Here is a 20,548-nt window from a genome sequence, read left to right as displayed (position 1 = left end):
CAATAAATCATAGTTGTGTCCATCAACATTAGTTAATTTACTCTAAACATAAACAATGAACAAATGTACTTTTATTAAAGGGATAGTTCGCCCAAAAATGAAAATTTGATGTTTATCTGCTTACCCCCAGTGCATCCAAGATGTAGAGGACTTTTTTTCTTCAGTCGAACGCAAATTATGATTTCTAACTGCAACCGCTGCCGTCTGTCAGTCAAATAATAGCAGTGATTGGGAAATTGAACAATAAGAGTCGAAAAAACTTCCATAGACAAATCCAAATTAAACCCTGCGGCTCGTGACGACACATTAATGTCCTAAGACACAAAACGATCGGTTTGTGCGAGAAACCGAACAGTATTTATATAATTTTTTACCTCTAATACACCACTATGTCCAACTTCGTTCAGCTTCCGGTTAGTGAGGTTGGATCGCGCTCTGACAACGGAAGTGATGTCTCGCGCTCATTGTAGTATATGGGCGAGACATCACTTCCGTCATCACAACGCGTTTTTTGACCTCACTAACAGGAAGCTGAACGAAGTTGGACATAGTGGTGTATTAGAGGTAAACATTATATAAATAATGTTCGGTTTCTCACACAAACCGATCGTTTCGTGTCTTAGGACATTAATGTGTCGTCACAAGCCGCAGGTTTTAATTTTGATTTGTCTAAGCAAGTTTTATTTACTGTTATAGTTGAAGTTCCCATCTACTGCTATTATTTGACTGACAGACGGCAGCAGTTTCAGTTAAAAATCATAATTTGCGTTCGACTGAAGAAAAAAAGTCACCTACATCTTGGATGCCCTGGGGGTAAGCAGATAAACATCAAATTTTCATTTTTGGGTGAACTATCCCTTTAACTAACATTAACAAAGGTTAATAAATAAACTGCTCATTACTCGTTCATGTGAGTTAACAGATTAGACATTATTGTAGTTTTACCGTAAATTTGCAACATTGATCACGTGAACACCTAAAACATTCTGATAATCATGTTCAGTTTTCAATTCAACTTTTCACTCAAACCGTCTTTTACGTCATTTATAATGAAAACGTTAAACTTTTGGACCCCCTATGATCATAGCATTAGACATTACATATAAATATTACATGGAAAGATCCAGAGAAAACTGGAAAACATCTAGTTTAATTTTAGCATGTATTACCCTGGAGAGGAAGTTACAAGGTCTCAGATTGAATTCAGACAAGAGTTTGGTCATTGAAAATGTCTTTATTGCTGTATGCCTGCCATCAAAGTCACACCCGGCTGCAATTGTCCAAGTGTGAGGTGAGGTCAGCAATTATGTTTTCAGTGATCCACCCACAGTACAAGTGACTCGATGTCCCGGTCAACGCAGTCATGTCTTTCAATAGTTACCATGGAGATTGCCTCTTCCCTCCTCTCAGAGACAGAACAGAGTAATGAGCAGAGAGGAGCAAGGAGTGAACTCATCAAACTGTCATCCAAAATGTTCAGCACTATTAAACTACCATTGTACCCTAGCATCTCCTCACTCCATTAGTATGATGAGGTGATTTAACTTCACTGTTTAAGGAATTTTCAGACTCATTTGCATGATTAAAGCGTGAAGACAGATGATGTGAGTATCAAAGATCAAAAGTGCCCCTGGTTGAAATGTTTTAATGCTTGCTAATGTGTACAGAACATAAGACTCTTTTCGTTTCTGTAAAAAAACAAACACCTGAAAGCTCTAAATGTACAAACAATGGCTCCGTTTCTATAATGAATGTTGAAGATGAAGACACAACTACATGATTATTGATCTGGAGGTGGTTTTAAACCAACAATTTCTTCAGGTCTTCATCCATTCCTCTTTCGGTTAATTGATCCAGACTATGGTAGCGATGGATGATGTAATCTTCAGTAACTACCACCACTCGCACACCGTGTGTGTCATTCCCCAACTGACAACCAACTGCAGAGCTCACCACCATATCCAGCCCATCATGGCATCCCCCTGCATTTCTGTGGTAGTGACCAGAGAACACAGCTTTCACCCCTGAAATGAGACACAGGTTGATATCACTAACAAATGACATCAAAAACAGATCAGTCTGATTTTGAATGTAATTAAAAATAAAACATATCCCCAGTGAATTCACACAAAATAATCAATTCATGATCACATAGTCTCAGCTTCGCACATACAGATGCCCACAGGCCATTTGATGACCCTCTGATCAAAACTGGAGAGTACTTTCACAATCTGGCAAGCTCTAATCTGATTGGCTGACTCTATACAACTTCCTGTAGCTCGAACAGTAGAGCATGGCACATGGAACTCTTTACATAAAAGTGTATGTACATGCGACTTCCTTTTTACAAATCCACCTAGAAACCAAGGTGTGTTTTCCAGGTACATACAAGCTTTTTTTGAGGATGAAATAAATTGCTGGATTTGCCAACGCTTGCAATGTTAGTGACATTAAATCGCTGAAAGAAATTCAGGTTTTTTTTTGAGTACTTATTACTTTTGGAAAAATAGAAATGCTTTTTACAGAGTCTTTACAAGTGTTGGTTTAACTTATAAAGTAAGTTACCTGGATGCCTTAAAATTTTGAGTTAATACAATGAAGGCGATTGGTTTAATCAACAGAAATTCAAAATATTATGTTATCTGAACTACATTATCTAAGTTGATTTGACAAAAGAAAAAATGTTATAATAACAAATAATGAAAATAATTTTTATTTCTGCTTCTTGTCAAATTATTATTATTTTTTTAAATTCCACACATCTTTTATTGTGTCAAACAATTTCAAATAAACCACTGCTAAATTCCACGGTACTGTAAAAGTTTGGGACAAGTAAATTTTTTTTATATCCATCCATCAATTTTCTTCCGCTTATCCGGGGCCGGGTCACGTGGGCAGCAGTCTAAGCAGAGACTTCCCTCTCCCCAGACACTTCCTCTAGCTCTTCCGGGGAATTCCGAGGAGTTCCCAGGCCAGCCGAGAGACATAGTCCCTCCAGCGTGTCCTAGGTCTTCCCTGGGGCCTCCTCCCAGTGGGACATGCCTGGAACACCTCCCCAGGGAGGCGTCCAGGAGGCATCCGGAACAGATGCCGAGCCACCTCAGCTGGCACCTCTCGATGTGAAGGAACAGCGGCTCTACTCTGAGCTCCTCCCAAGTGACCGAGCTCCTCACCCTATCTCTAAGGGAGCGCCCAGCCGGAGGAAACTCATTTTGACCGCCTGTATCCGGGATCTCATTCTTTCGGTCATGACCATAGGTGAGAGTCGGAATGTAGACTGACTGGTAAATTGAAAGCTTTGCCTCACAGCTCAGCTCCTTCTTCACCACGAAATCCTGTCCATAAAAATAATGAACAGGACAGGTGACAAAGGGCAGCCCTGCCGGAGTTTTTTTTTTTTATAAATGTATATATATATATTTATAGAAGTATATATATATATTATATATAAAATTGTTTATTCAGCAAGAATGCATCAAATCAATCAAAAGTAACAGTAAATGTTTATAATGTTACAAAAGATTTCTATTTCAAATAAATGTGGTTCTTTTGAGCTTACTAGTTTTTTTAAGGTTTCCTCAAAAATATTAAGCAGCACAACTGTTTTCAACAATGATAAAAAAGAAGAAGAAATGTTTCTTCAGCAGCAAATCAGCATATTAGAATGATTTCTGAAGGATCATGTGCCACTGAAGACTGGAGTAATGATGCTGAAAATTCAGCTTTGTCATCACAGGAATAAATTACATTTTAAAGTAAAATATAATAATAATATTTCATTATATTTTATCTAGGACATTATATTATATTAATTTTATTTTAAATGAAAAATATTTCACAATATTACTGTATTTTTGATCAAATAAATGCAGCTTTGTTGAGCATAAGACACTTCTTTCAAAAACATTAAAAAAATCTGACAACAAATGGTATATAAACATTGGTCAGATGGTCTCTTCCAGTCTAAGCAGTCTGTTATTGGCCAATATGAGCTGCAACGTGGACCACATTTATACACAAGACCCTGATCAAACCAACATGAGGCTCACATGAACATGAACTCAACACTGCAACTGAATTTCCTGTCTGATTGACCATGTCGCCACGCGGATAGACTGAAAATCCACATCGGCATGGTGGGGGCGCATCAGATTCAGTTTCCCTGTTGATCTACATAACCATTGTGAAGCTTCTCATCTCTCCTCTGCAGCAGTGGCCGAGGCTCTGTCATTCACGAATTTAAAGCAATGGACCGAATGCAGAATCACTATAGTTCATCAAACAAGTCACCCAGAGTGAAAGGCACAAATGAGCTCTCTCTTTTGTGAGGGACGTGAGACTGGTGGCTCTTCCACAGTTCACACGAGGTTTCGTTTCTGAAGAGAATTCTGAAAAGGTGGTACCCCCATACCAAGGTAATGGATGCATTTGGAAGCAGGAAACAAAATCTCACATGAATTTTTCATTCAGACAGAGCAAAGGTGCCAAAAACCACAGGGATGATGGCAAGACAGAAGATGGCATGCCAAAATGCATAAAAAAATAAGAAGAAAGGAGAAACTGATTATGGCAGGAACACAATGTTGAGAAGTATAATTACAGATTGTTGCTTGCTGTCAGTGTTCATCTAAATTTCACTAGTTGTTCTTATTCCACATTCACATGATAGCTATCTGCATGCTCTGTTGGACAGAGAGGAACTCTGCTAATGAAACCACACAAACAAACACAATTACAACTACCTTGACACTTAAAGACTTGCACAATGCAGCACATAAAGCAGAAACATTCCCAAAACCAATTAAAACAATGGGAACAAAACATTATGAATTATCTCAATGACTTTAATAGGAATATTATGCACATTTCAAGCATCTTTCACATATCATAACCTCTAATCCACTCGACGGAAGCAAGCAACAGAAACATGGTGGATAAAAAAAGAGTGTCCAATTATCTGGGGAAGTCAGATGTGAAACTGAGGAGGGGGAAGAAAAATCAAAGCACTTCTTAAACAAGTCATTTACTCTAAGGACATCCTCTCTACTGCATTACCGGATGAAATAATTAGACATGCAATACTGTTAATGACTGAATACATCTACTGTAACTACACATCAACCTAAAACCTGCTACAAAATAGTGGGAATGTATTAAAAAATGAATCGGTCACACTTTTGTATTAGGTGGCCTTAACTACTATGTATCTACATCAAAAAATAAGTACTATGTATTTATTGGGTTCATACTGTATTGCAAAACACTTTTGCAGCTATTGAGGTGGGATACGGGTAAGGTTAGGGACCGGTTTGGTGGTATGGATAGGTTTAAGGGTGGGTTAAGGTGTAAAGGATGGGTCAACAGTGTAATTATAAATGTAATTACAAAAAGTAATTACATGTGTAAGTACATTGAGGTATTTTTTAAAATATAAGTACAATCTAAAATCATGCATGTACACAAAAAGTGCATTGTATCAAATGATTAATTTAAATGTAAGTACAAAGTAGTTAAGGCACCTAGACATCAGACTAGGTAAGCAAGCAAGAACAATAGCAAAAAATGGCAGATTGAGCAATAATAACTGACATGATCCATGATAACATGATATTTTTAGTGATATTTGTAAACTGTCTTTATAAATGTTTCGTTAGCATGTGGTTAATGTACTGTTAAATGTGGTTAAAGTTACCATTGTTTCTTACTGTATTCACAGAGACAAGACTGTCGTTATTTTCATTATTAAACACTTGCAGTCTGTATAATTCATAAACGCAACTTCATTCTTTATAAATCTCTCCAACAGTGTGTAATGTTAGCTTTAGCCACGGAGCAAAACCTCAAACTCATTTACAAGCAATTAAAGGGGACGCAGCCTGAATCGGCGCATTTCTAATTATGCCCCAAAATAGGCCGTTAAAAAAATTAATTAAAAAAAATCTATGGGGTATTTTGAGCTGAAACTTCACAGACACATTCAGGAGACACGTTAGACTTATATTACATCTTGTAAAAAAAACGTTCGATGGCACCTTTAAAGAATGTGGATTGTCAACCTCAGGGCATCAATATTAATTTTCTATGAAGTTTGCAATTTTTGCAACCTTGATACCAAAATTTGGGACATAGCTAAATACAGTTTAAAAACCTGAACTGTGCAACAAATGTTGATAGAAATAGAATAAAAATAATATATATACATATATACACACACACACACACACACACACACACACACATGCACATATATAAAGCTTAATTTATGCTGTCATGCAGTCTAGCTAGTCAAGTTAAAAATGATGCTGTTGTATGATGTTAACTGTAGGATAAAGTCAAGACCTCAGAGATAGGACAGACTAAAACAACATTTTAACATTTCATGTCTATAAAAAGCTATTTTTTATGGTAGCCTATTTTATATTGCACAGTGTATCTAAACCATAGTTCTTAGAACACCAACAAAAAAACATGAATTTTGCTTTTAATGCTATAACAGAGGGTCTATTTCCATTATCATCTTGAGGTTTTAAAATAAACATTATTTTCCTCTGTTCAGATAATCACATTAGTCTGTGTCTCTCCATTTGGACATTGTTTTGCTTTGTATGCAGTAAAAATTTCTGCATTTTGTGACAGTGTCTCAGCACGCTTTGCAGTCGCTTCTTTTCTCGGTTGTGATTTTTGGCTGTGAACATATCAGTGTGTCCATACTCCCACCAGTCCTGTAATCAGGCTGATTAATAAGCTGTGATCTCTTAACAACAAACAGTGCTGTGATGGATTTAGTTGTGGAGATCTGTCAGTAAAGTCAGTAGTTTCTACATGTTTATAAGGAGATGTCCATCTAAAGATGATCAAAAAATGTTATCACGCTGGGAGTTCTGGGATTCTGCACTAATGCCAACAGCAGTACTATGAACACAGAATATTATAGCACCCTTTTGTACTGTTTCCACAGCATATTCCCCCTGAATTTTGTCCACTGCTCTCAGCGACTTATTTCCTTCTCATGAATTGCTTTTTATTTCACTTCTTGTAGAAACATTTGAGAAAATCCCATTTATCTGCCTGTTAATTAATGGGCTCATTACTGCAAGAATAGTAGTATCTAGGGATCAACTTGCCTTTGGCTGAGAGAGGTGAAATTTGCTGAGAATGTGAAAGAATAGTACATACTAAAAATAAACATTCACGTAAAATTACCCAGAGATCTGGTCCAATAAGGAAGTATGATGCCGTTCTGTGTTCAGTTCTCTGGAGACACACTAAACGTGCTACTAGAGTCTCTATTCCCAGCCAAAGAACTAACGGATCTGCCAGATATGGATGATATGTAAATCCTCAGTCTCGTCTATTCAAACTACTCAGACTGCATTAACGGTTTAGTTTGAGGGTTGTGTGTGTGTGTGTGTTTCTGCCTGTTTGTGTGTGCTGTCATTAGGCCACTGGGATACATTATTCACAAAACTCTGCCAGAAATAATTTGCATGACATAAGGAAGTACAAAATGATTTTGTGCAGAGAGAACATTGCTCATGCCGGTCATATATCGCACCCATTTATCACTGTAGATCCTTTAAATGAGGGACAGAGTTTTGTGTGTAGTGTAATTATGATTTAATCCAAATATGCAAAGGTGACTGGCATAGTGCTTGGCAATTTCAATCATGCTGATTCCTGTACACAGCAGAGCTGTTTCTCATAGGGAAAACATATTTAAAAAGGATACATTACATGTTTGTCACTTATATGCTTGTGTTTTTTGTTATTTTATCGCTATCGAATGATATTGACTATTTAAAGGGTTAGTTCACACAAAAATGAAGATTCTGTCATTAATTACTCACCCACATGTCTTTCCAAACCTGTTCATCTTCATAACACAAATTAAGATATTTTTGATAAAATCCGAGAGCTCTCTGAATCCTTCATAGACAGCAATTTAATTACCACTTTCAAGGTCAGAAAGGTAGAAAAGACATTGTTTAAATAGTCCACCTGACTACAGTGATTCAACCTTAATTTTATGAAGTGACGAGAATACTTTTTGTGCGCAAAAAACAAAACAAAAATAACAACTTTATTCAAAGTCTCCTATGCTGTTTGTATAGACAGTACAGCGCTTCTGTGTTCTATGTCAGAACACAACTCATGCTCCATTCCAGACAGATCGGATTTTGGATTTTTCCTACCTCCTCCTAGGAAATAACATCTGGAACGCCACTCAAGGTCGGACTCGGGGTACATCGATCAACCCCGACCTCAGCGAGATGCGTCATTTGACGCCACTTCCAAGATGTCGGCGCATCCTGCTTCCAATGAATATGAACATAAAAACAAACTTTAACATTAGACATTAAGTTCTCATAATGTTACCTTCCTTTTTGCTTTTCAAAGCGATTTTACGTTATTTTGATTTTGCCATAATTGAGCAATTGAGTGACTGGAACTCACTGAGGTCTGAAGTGGGACATTTAATTTGGGATATTCCCATGTCCAACCTTGTCTGGAACACAGCATCAGCATTCACCGAAGCTGTTCACGTGAGCAGCACGATGCATGCGTGTGATGCTGACGTAAGAGCTGGCCAATAATGAGCCGGCGTTCTGACATAGAACCCAGAAGTGCTGCACTGTGTCTACAACATAAACAGCGTAGACTGACAGGGAAGAGACTAATTTGTTGAATAAAGTCGTTTTTGTTTTTGTGCACAAAAATTATTCTCGTCGCTTCATAAAATTAAGGTTACTGTAGTCACGTGGACTGTTTTAACAATGTCTTTAGTACCTTTCTGGGCCTTGAAAGTGGTAATTAAATGGCTGTCTACGGAGGAGTCGTATACCTCTTGGATTTTATCAAAAATATCTTAATTTGTGTTCCGAAGATAAACAAAGGTCTTACGGGTTTGGAACGACATGAGGGTGAGTAATTAATGACACAAAAATGTCACAATGTCATTAATGTCACAATGTCACAATGTAATTAATGTCACAAAAAACGCTATATATATATATATATATATATATATATATATATATATATATATATATATATATATATATATATATATATATATATATATATATATATCTCACAGAAGTGAATACACCCATCACCCATCACATTTTTATAAACATTATAATATATCTTTTCATGTGACAACACTGAAGAAATGGCACTTTGCTACAATGTAAAGTAGTGAGTATACAGCTTGTATAACAGTGTAAATTTGCTGTCCCCTCAAAATAACTCAACACACAGCCATTAATGTCTAAACCGCTGACTACAAAAGTGAGTACACCCCTAAGTGAAAATGTCCCCAAAGTGTCAATATTTTGTGTGGCCACCATTATTTTCCAGCACTGCCTTAACCCTCTTAGGCATGAAGTTCACCAGAGCTTCAAAGGTTGCCACTGGAGTCCTCTTCCACTCCTCCATGACAACATCACAGAGCTGGTGGATGTTAGAGACCTTGCGCTCCTCCACCTTCCATTTGAGGATGCCCCACAGATGCTCAATAGAGTTTAGGTCTGGAGACATTCTTAAGCAAGGCAGTGGTTGCCTTGGAGGTGTGTTTGGGGTCGTTATCAGGTTGGAATACTCCCCTGCGGCCCAGTCTCCGAAGGGAGGGGATCATGCTCTGCTTCAGTATGTCACAAAACATATTGGCATTCATGGTTCCCTCAATGAACTGTAGCTCCCCAGTGCCGGCAGCACCCATGCAGCCCCAGCCCATGACGCTCCCACCACCATGCTTGACTGTAGGCAAGACACACTTGTCTTTGTACTCCTCACCTGATTGCTGCCACACACACTTGACACCATCTGAAATAAGTTTATCTTGGTCTCATTAGACCACAGGACATGGTTCCAGTAATCCCTGTCCTTAGTCTGCTTGTCTTCAGCAAACTGTTAGTGGGCTTTCTTGTGCATCATCTTTAGAAGAGGGACGACAGCCATGCAGACCAATTTGATGCAGTGTGCGGCGTATGGTCTGAGCACTGACAGGCTGACCCCCCCACCCCTTCAACCTCTGCAGCAATGCTGGCAGCACTCGTAAGTCTATTTCCCAAACACAACCTCTGGATATGACGCTGAACACGTGCACTCAACTTCTATGGTCGACCATGGCGAGGCCTGTTCTGAGTGAAACCTGTCCTGTTAAACCTCTGTATGGTCTTGGCCACCGTGCTGCAGCTCAGTTTCAGGGTCTTTGCAATCTTCTTATAGCCTACGCCATCTTTATGTAGAGCAACAAATCTTTTTTTCAGATCCTCAGAGAGTTGTTTGCCATGCGGTGTAATGTTGAACTTCCAGTGACCAGTATGAGAGAGTGAGAGCGATAACACCAAAATTTAACACACCTGCTCCCCATTCTCACCGGAGACCTTGAAACACTAACGAGTCACATAACACTGGGGAAAGAAAATGGCTAATTGGGCCCAATTTGGACATTTTTCTTAAGGGTGTACTCACTTTTTTGGCCAGCAGTTTAGACATTAATGGCTGTGTGTTGAGTTATTTTGAGGGGACAACAAATTTACACTGTTATACAAGCTGAACACTCACTATTTTACATTGCAGCAAAGTGTGATTTCCTCAGTGTTGTCACATGAAAAGATATATATATGCATAAAAGCAATTATTTTCAACCCTTATTATGACCATCTGTCTGAAATGATCCAATTTTATGGGACAGCTCCTTTAAGGCTTGTCAGTAAACGGCCACTGTTATGTTTACAGACAAAGCATTATAAAATCATTTACTTGTGGTTTGTGATGCAGCTGCTGTCAGATCCAATACAGTTGGCTGCTTGATCTTTCAACAAAAGTATCTTGGCAAACTCTCCATTATACTGTACCGAGTTTACAAAACAAAATGCTCCGAACAAACATAAAATCCTCCTACATGATCTGGTATGTCATTAAAATAAACAATCCACTTGTTTCTGATGCGGGATCCTTTTGAAGTCTGTACAGAGATGCATATGAGCTATTTAAATGGGACGTATCAAAGTGAACTTTCTTTCACTCTTCCATTTGTCCTGTTGTCAGAAAGGGAATGGGCATCTGTATACTGTATTCAGTGTATACAGAGTCAGTGATTATAATGGGTTCTATTTGCTTTTGAAGCGACGTGCTTGCATAAGCCGTTAAGTAACTCAATGCCAGTGGATGGGGCCTTTTGTTTAATTATTCGTCAATGTCTTGCTCCAGAGGCATTCACATGCAAATGTATTTGCCGGTATGATGTCACACATCCCTCAATTACAAAACAAGCCGTTATTTGATCAAATTTTATATGTAGATTACCGTTGCCATCACCTAACATTATTGGTAATTTATTGCTTATAAGCCATAACATGACATAATTATTGGTGTATCAAAAAATATATATATTTATTGAGTTTTTATTCAGAAGTTTGATGGAAAATAAATGACAATTTCGGGAAAAAATATATTTGAGCCATAAACTATGAGTGCAACAAAGTGCAACAAGTAAATTAAGTTTCTATCATCTGCAATTTATATTAAACCAAATTACAAATCAAGTTAGAGTTAAAAAAAAACAGATAATATCCAAATGGATATTGCCAAATGGGGCTGTAGTTATAGTATCTTTCTAAGCTCTTGAAACACTCCTTATAATGATGCAAGCCACTGAGATACACTAAAACACAGCCAAGCCTTTCCTAAAGGATATCTGATAACAATGGGCACTCCATTACACTGTAACCTCCACAAAACAGACTATTCATCATTGTCTGCCTAAAACAACATGCTTGCCAGCTTACCTACAATTCTCAGCAGATGACAAGCGTTCTGTTGATTAACCAAATCCCGTGCTCATTTCTACTGGCGTGTGCTGAATGAGAGCCTTAAGACAGCTGAAATAGCAGAGGAAACACTTGGCTTATCACTGCTAATTAACACACTACAAGATAGCACCACTGGCAGTGTGAGAAATGTTGAATGGTAATTTAAAATGAAATGGTTTGCATTATAATACAGTTCAATGGGGGCTCAAAAACACAAGTTGCCTTTTAAGATAGCACAAGCTTTCTTTCTGCTTGTGTGTTTAGTGCAGTTGTCAAGAGTACTATTTTAGATTCAATCAAGGGTGTTAACAAAGCGCACAAACATACTGTAAAAACCTCAATCAAATATTGGCTCAATCTTCAGTGCTCAAATTAAAGCCTTATGAAAGATTCCATTAGAATGGACCTCAAAGAGAAGAAAAGAATCTTATGGGTTTTCTGTGTCTGATTTAGAGGGAAAATGTGTGGAATGTATTTAGGTAAACAAACATGCAATGGGTCGAAGGAAGTAGTTCACTTTAAAATTAAAATTACCCAATGATTTCCTCACCCTCAAGCCATCCTAGGTGTATATGAATTTCTTCTTTCAGGTGAATACAATCAGAGTTATATTAATAATCACCCAGATGCTCCAAAGCTTTATAATGGCAGTGCATGGAAACCACCAGTTTGAAGTTCGAAAAAAAAATATCAGTTTTTTGTTTGTTTGAATTGAATATGGTTGAATATAAGTTAAGTTGAATATGGAAGGCGTTCTGGTGGAAACTAGATATTTTACTTTGTAATGTTTTAAATATGGATTTTTTTCCTACACAAACATCACTTCACTTCAGAAGGCCTTTATTAACCCCCCGGAGCTGTGTGGAGTACGTTTATGATGGATGGATGCACTGGTAGTTCTTCAAACAGGTAGTTTCCATGCACTGCCATTATAAAGCTTTGGAGCTTCAGGTGATAAGTGTTTGGTCTGCTTTTTTCTGTAAAAACCAATCCAAACATTCACTCCAAAAAATGCTGGGTGAAAAACAACCCAAGTTGGGTTAAATATGGACAAACCCAGTGATTTGGATGTTTTGACCCAGCAGTTGGGGTAAATGTTTGACCCAACCTGCTGGGTAGTTTTTATTTAACTCAACTATTGTTTAAAAATTACTATATGGTTGGCTTAAATTGAACCTAAATTAAAAATCAGATGCATAATTACTAGAGGCACCAGTAATCATCAAAAGGTGAACATTTATTAATAAGCAATTTAATAATTTATTATTTAATTATTATTTATTAAACTTATTAATAAATGTTCATTTATAAAACATATTAATAAATGTTAATTTCCAACATACTTTGGGTTCATTTTAAGCAAGCAATACAGTAATTTTTAAACAATAGTTGAGTTAAATACTACCCAGCAGGTTGGGTACTACTGGGTTAAAACAACCCAATTGTTGGCTTAAAACAACCCAATTGCTGTGTTAAAACAACCCAATTGCTGCTGGGTTAAAACAACCCAATAGCTGCAGGGTTAAAACAACCCAATTGCTGCTGGGTTAAAACAACCCAATAGCTGCAGGGTTAAAACAACCCAATTGCTGAGTTAAAATGATCCAATCGCTGGATTAAAACAACCCAATCACAGTGTTAAAACAACCCAATTGCTGCTGGGTTAACATAATCCAATTGCTGAGTTAAAACAATCCAATTGCTGGGTTAAAACAACTCCATCGCAGGGTTAAAACAACCCAATTGCTGGGTTAAAACAACCCAATCGCTGGCTTAAAACAACCCAATCACTGTGTTAAAACAACCCAATTGCCTTTTTGTGTTCACAGTCAGGAATCTGGTTATTTGTGAATGGAATCTTATAGTGTGTGTTGTGCTGGCTTGTTCAAATTGCAGCACTCAACACACTATAGGAACAAATCTGTTAAATCTATGATTTTTTTTCATCATGTTTGTTGTCTTTCATATTTTAAAAATCTTTTAGAGTGGGCCAGCCTTACATAGAGAGGAACAACTGTGGGGCTTTCTGCAGAATTCTAAACTAACAATTTCTCTGTAGGCCTGACTAGACTCTAGTCCATGCTCATGTCCCAGAATCTACAGAAAACAAGATCAGTTCAGTGTACACCAACAAAATAATATTTATTATTAACACAAAACTTATCACAAAGCCCTGAGAACCTGACAGACAGACATTACAGGGCATTCGAGTTGAACTGTATCCTACAACTATGTCAGTGCAGCAGATGAATATAGGTCTGTAAACAGCTCAGGATATCAGGAAGTGTGTATTATATGTATTCATTACAAATGCCACCCACTGTACAAACCTCAAAGCTAACAGACATCTGGAGTGATCAGCATGTTTTCCCCCAAGGCAGATGTCTCAAAAAAGGATCATCTTCTCACAGCCTCGCTGCCTTTTAGAAAATGCGGTTTAAATCATACAAATATAATTTGCAGCGTGATATTAAATCTACGAGCTCAAGGAGCCCGGGAAAATGAGTTTGTGGGCAGTAGCTGTGTTTTCCTCTGACAGTGATCTCTGATCTCAAAGAGGATTGCCTTAATTTTTTTCATTTTTGTATCCTTCATGTTTTGATCATTGAGAAATTGGAAAGTGGAAATAGTTAAAGTGGCATTCAAAAGGAAGCTGTGAAGTGGATATGTCAGTCCTCCAATCAAGCCGCTCTGTATCGTCCTTATTTACATTACACACTACTTTCTATTTCTATGATCACACAGCATGTATAAAATGAGAGATGAAAGTTCAAATCTAATATTAAAGATGTCACATTTTTCATGACTAGAGAGATTGAATCTTCCTGTTTTGCCCGTTTTTTTTTTTTTTTTTAAGTGACTTTCAATATCAATGCACTATGATGCATCTCTCTGTCCATACAAAGATCAATATATGTTGTTTCTTTTGAACACTAACCTTTGGAACAAAGGAAGATCAGTATTTTTTTCCCTCATGGCTAACATAACCCTCAACCCAGTGGATTTACTTGTTACTTTTCCTACATAAACAGCACAGCAGCTTGTTTAATGGTTTCTGGTGCCAGAACTACTACGATGTATAACTGAAAATAAATGGAGATAATCAATCTGACACTTTTAGAGAAGCATATCATTGGATAGCTGTAACAATAACACTGCCACATGATAAAATCCTTGTGTAGGAAATTAGGAATTTGAACAGCAAGCAGATTCAGTGCTTTCAGGCTAAAATATTGAATTGCCTGTTAATAGTGGAAAAAATCTTTATTTAAAGGGAGCAAAAGGAACAGCAACCCCAAAAATGCTCATTAAACATCAACATGAGAATAGAGTATTGGGTAATGTATGCTCTTTAAGTTAAATAAAACAACATGCGCTTTGATCCAACCTTCTCTGAGTTCTAAAATCAATAATTAACCTAAGCATAATATGCCTCTTATAGAGTCCACTCTAATAACAGAATCCCAAAATGTATATGGACAACTTGCATATTTCTTGTCTGCAAAGCTTTTATTATACATCCTTTAAAAGCACTCAAGGGCACTCACAGCATAAATAATGAGCCACAGGCAGGACAAAGGCATTATTCCAGCATTTGACCATAAATGTGCCATTTACTGTAGATTACTTGCACCAATAATTTTTATGGTCTTGTATTGTTACAAAAAAATAAATAAAAAATAAACATTTTATCTGCCCTTATATTTCTAAATTGTTTAGTGTAAAATACCTTGAATTTTATTCAAATAATTTATCAGATATTACAAATGAGAAAACAGAAACCTACAATATTAACAGTTATATGTTAAAAAAATATGGTCATAAGTCCCATTGAACTCTATTGGTAACGACGGAACTTGCGACCATAGTTCACTTTGGGAAACGCAGCCCAGAGTGTTACTGATAGACTGGGAAGAGAGGTGCTGTAATAATATAAAATATGTGAAAATAATGTTTTTTTAACATTCAAGCATGAAAACCTATTCTAGTAGACGGCAAAAAGACTTTGTAAGGGCATAATAGGTCTTCTTTAATATAGCAATATATTAACCTTGCTGCTTAATTCTTGAACAAATCAATTGATTATTGCTTTTTTAATGAATCAGACCATTTGGTGAATCAATCAGAGTCAAACCATGGGTCTCGCTGAATTGGCTTGCATTACGCACTCACTGAAAAGCAGATTTTTATGTCTGACTTGAAATGATCTGAGAACTAAACCGCTATTTATGCCTTGTGAAAGCAATGCGAAAAATGTTTGTAAATCAATATAATTACCGGTGTGACAACATGACACATGAAGAAACAGTTTTTGGGCCCTATTTTAATGATCTAAGCGCATGTTCTAAAGTGCACAGCACAAGTGCACTTAGGGCGTGTCCACTTTTGTTAGTTTAAGGATCGAAAAAATTGTCGTTCACCCGGCGCATTGTCTGAAAGGGTTGTCCCTATTCTCTTAATGAGTCATGGGGGTGTTTTGGGCGTAACGTGCAGTAAACCAACCAAAGTCTCATCTCCCATTCCCTTTAAAAGCCAGTTGCGCTTGCGCCATGGCTGATTCGCTATTTACAAGGCGGAATTTGCAAGCGGAATAACTGAACGTGTCTATAGTGAGGAAACGGATCTACGACCATCTAGCAGGGCATCTATGGGAAAAGCCGGTTTCCACCAAAGCATTTTTATCTTTATGCACACAATAAGAATCTTTTACATTGTAATCCTTTTATTTTTAATATTTGGCTTGTTTGTGTGCTGCTGCACTTCCCTGTGTGTATAATAAGCAGAATGTACGCGCTTTGTGCACCCTCATATACGCGTATATTACTACACGATCTTTAAATAACAAAATAAATATTGTGCCATTGACTTTAGACAAGGTTTTTGTTGGTCAATGGCAAAGTCGTAAAAAATAGTAACGTGCCAACAATGTGGCTGAACACACCTCGTTTTCAATCCAGCATGGCCATGGGCGCACAAATGGGTACAAATACATTTGCTATGTAAACAACTTGGTGCAGGACGTGAAAATGATAACTGCACCGGGCTGAAACTAGCAAAAAACACTTGTGTTGCGCCTGGCGTCACATTGCACCCGATGTATGATAGGGCCCTTAGTGTTTTGTTGTAATAAACTGTAAAATTACGTCAGTTTAATCTGTTTATTATTCATAAATATTTAAATAAAAAATAATAATAATATATATATATATATATATATATATATATATATATATATATATATATATATATATATATATATATATACAGTGGGTACGGAAAGTATTCAGACCCCCTTACATTTTTCACTCTTTGTTATATTGCAGCCATTTAAGTTCATTTTTTTTCCTCATTAATGTACACACAGCACCCCATATTGACAGAAAAACACAGAATTGTTGACATTTTTGCAGATTTATTAAAAAAGAAAAACTGAAATATCACATGGTCCTAAGTATTCAGACCCTTTTGATCTAATACAGCCATGAGTCTTTTTGGGAAAGATGCAACAAGTTTTTCACACCTGGATTTGGGGATCCTCTGCCATTCCTCCTTGCAGATCCTCTTCAGTTCTGTCAGGTTGGATGGTAAACATTGGTGTACAGCCATTTTTAGGTCTCTCCAGAGATGCTCAATTTGGTTTAAGTCAGGGCTCTGGCTGGGCCATTCAAGAACAGTCACAGAGTTGTTGTGAAGCCACTCCTTCATTATTTTAGCTGTGTGCTTAGGGTCATTGTCTTGTTGGAAGGTAAACCTTCGGGCCAGTCTAAGGGTCCTGAGCACTCTGGAGAAGGTTTTCGTCCAGGATATCCCTGTACTTGGCCGCATTCATCTTTCCCTCGATTGCAACAAGTCGTCCTGTCCCTGCAGCTGAAAAACACCTCCACAGCATGATGCTGCCACCACCATGCTTCACTGTTGGGTCTGTATTGGACAGGTGATGAGCAGTGCCTGGTTTTCTCCACACATACCGCTTAGAATTAAGGCCAAAAAGTTCTATCTTGGTCTCATCAGACCAGAGAATCTTATTTCTCACCATCTTGGCAAACTCCATGCAGGCTTTCATGTGTCTTGCACTGAGGAGAGGCTTCCGTCTGGCCACTCTACCATAAAGCCCCGACTGGTGGAGGGCTGCAGTGATGGTTGACTTTCTACAACTTTCTCCCATCTCCCAACTGCATCTCTGGAGCTCAGCCACAGTTATCTTTGGGTTATTCTTTACCTGTCTCACCAAGGCTCTTCTCCACCAATAGCTCAGTTTGGCCGGATGGCCAGCTCTAGGAAGGGTTCTGGTCGTCCCAAATGTCTTCCATTTAAGGATTATGGAGGCCACTGTGCTCTTAGGAACCTTAAGTGCAGCAGAAATGTTTTTGTAACCTTGGCCAGATCTGTGACTTGCCACAATTCTGTCTCTGAGCTCTTCAGGCAGTTCCTTTGACCTCATGATTCTTATTTGCTCTGACATGCACTGTGAGCTGTAAGGTCTTATATAGACAGGTGTGTGGCTTTCCTAATCAAGTCCAATCAGTATAATCAAACACAGCTGGACTCAAATGAAGGTGTAGAACCATCTCAAGGATGATCAGAAGAAATGGACAGCACCTGAGTTAAATATATGAGTGTCACAGCAAAGGGTCTGAATACTTAGGACCATGTGATATTTCAGTTTTTCTTTTTTAATAAATCTGCAAAAATGTCAACAATTCTGTGTTTTTCTGTCAATATGGGGTGCTGTGTGTACATTAATGAGGAAAAAAAAAGAACTTAAATGATTTTAGCAAATGGCTGCAATATAACAAAGAGTGAAAAATGTAAGGGGGTCTGAATACTTTCCGTACCCACTGTATATATATATATATATATATGTGTGTGTGTGTTGGAAAAAATCATTTTAGTTACTATTTAGTCTATTTTGGAGAACAGGCTAAACAAAATCCTATAGGAGTCACTGTGGAGATACTGTGTACAAAAAACTCACAGATACTCTATGATATGATACACTTGCAACTTGTCTTGTTTGAAGTGTAAGGCTCAAGTGCTTTCTTCTCACCTGCCTGTTTGAATCTCTGGATCAAGCACTCTCTGATTCCCCTCTGCAGGTTGAAGTAGTCATCCTCTTCGTCGGGCGTACGGAGGAAGAGCGGAATGTGCTGGAAGACAAGCACGTGGCGGGAGGGGGTCTGGATGGCTCTCTGAAGCTGGCTCTCCAGCCAGACCTCATGGGCCTCCATTAACTCAGGGCAGCCTGATGAGTCGAAGAAGAACTGAGAGTTCAACACCAAACACAACACCCCACCCACCCAAAAACTGAAGTAATCATCGCCCCAGTCACGGCAGAACTGCTCCACGGTGTCCGGAGTGGGTGTGTTGCCAAGGTCATGGTTGCCGCTGACGAACACAAGAGGAATGTCGGGGTCAGTGCCCCTCAGTGCTTCTTTGAGGTCCTTAACCTGTTCTTCTCTGAACTCATTTCCTGAAAAATGAAAAGAGATTTTTGTTGCCTCATTTAATAAAGTCAACATGAAATGGCACATGCAACTCATTTTCAGGATATTCATGACTTTAAGTGTTAGTTCACCAAAAATTGAAATTTCTGTCATTAAGTACTTACCCTCATGTCGTCCAAAACCCGTAAGACCTTTGTTTTTCTTCAGAATTTTCGTTGCAGAGCTTCATTGTTTACGTCCGAATGGCGGCTCAGTATTGGCCCGCTCTGGTCACTTGACCAGCACGAGGCATCCGTGAGCCCGCGTTCAGACAAACACTGAAGCTCAGCAACGAAAATAGCTTAGCAGTGTGACAGGGGTCAGACGAATTTGTTGAATAAAGTCATTAGGGCCCGAGCACCGATGGTGTGAGGACCCTATTGGAATTGCTCAGCCAATTATTCTTCTTCTCCAAAATGAATCGCATTTTTGAGGGCCTAAACATTATCAAAAACTCATGAAACTTTGCACAAGCGTCAGAAGTGGTGAAAATTTACATCTGATAAGGGTTTCAGAATTAGGTGTGGCAAAATGGCTCGATAGCGCCACCTACAAAATTTCAATTAAGCGCCCTTCGTGCTACGTTTCACGTACAGTTATGAAATTCGGTAGACAGATGTAACAGCCCAATACCTACAAAAAAGCCCCTGGGTGCAAAGTTTGTAAACCCAACAGGAAGTGAGATATTTTGACTTTTCTCTGCAAACATTTGGCAGTTTTTGCCATTTCCACATGTTGTACTTTAACGAACTCCTCATAGAGATTAAACCAGATCAACATCATATATGGCCAGTCTAATCTTAAGGCCTTTGAGACGTTAAATTGCGAAGATCTAGAGTTTTCATTGAAGGGCGTGTCCGTGGTGACCGACAAAATCTGATGTTTCGCCATGTAAGGTGAATCACTTTTTTGAGGGCTGAAACATACTCGAAAATTCATGAAACTTTGCAGATACGTCAGAAGTGGTGAAAATTTATGTCTGATATGGGTTTCAGAATTAAGTGTGGCAAAATGGCTCGATAGCGCCACCTAAAAAATTTCAATGAAGTGCCCCTGACACTACGTTTCACGTACAGGTATGAAATTTGGTACACACATCTAACAGCCCAATACCTACAAAAAAGTCTCTTGGAGTGAAATCTGAAAACCAACAGGAAGTCAGATATTTTGAATTTTCTTTGCAAAATTTGTGCAGTTTTTGCCATTTCCAGACGTTGTAATTTAACGAACTCCTCCTAGAGCTTT

The 20,548-nt window shown here is 38.1% G+C and overlaps 1 protein-coding gene across 1 annotated transcript in view; it reads right to left on the bottom strand.

Annotated features, from left to right (window-relative positions):
• Window positions 1-813: 813 nt before the first annotated feature.
• The window catches only part of cpped1 (calcineurin-like phosphoesterase domain containing 1), a 36,559-nt gene continuing 16,824 nt past the window's right edge, over window positions 814-20,548 (bottom strand). The window contains exons 3-4 of the mRNA XM_067368853.1: window positions 18,868-19,290; window positions 814-2,024 (exon numbers count right to left, since the gene is read on the bottom strand). Of these exons, the coding sequence (XP_067224954.1) occupies window positions 1,801-2,024; window positions 18,868-19,290 (647 nt within the window). The 3' untranslated portion in view covers window positions 814-1,800. The remainder of the gene's footprint in view (window positions 2,025-18,867; window positions 19,291-20,548) is intronic.

Source organism: Chanodichthys erythropterus, chromosome 19 (genome assembly GCF_024489055.1).
Source record: "Chanodichthys erythropterus isolate Z2021 chromosome 19, ASM2448905v1, whole genome shotgun sequence".
Lineage (NCBI taxonomy): Eukaryota > Metazoa > Chordata > Actinopteri > Cypriniformes > Xenocyprididae > Chanodichthys > Chanodichthys erythropterus.
This window is presented reverse-complemented; position numbering and strand designations above follow the sequence as displayed.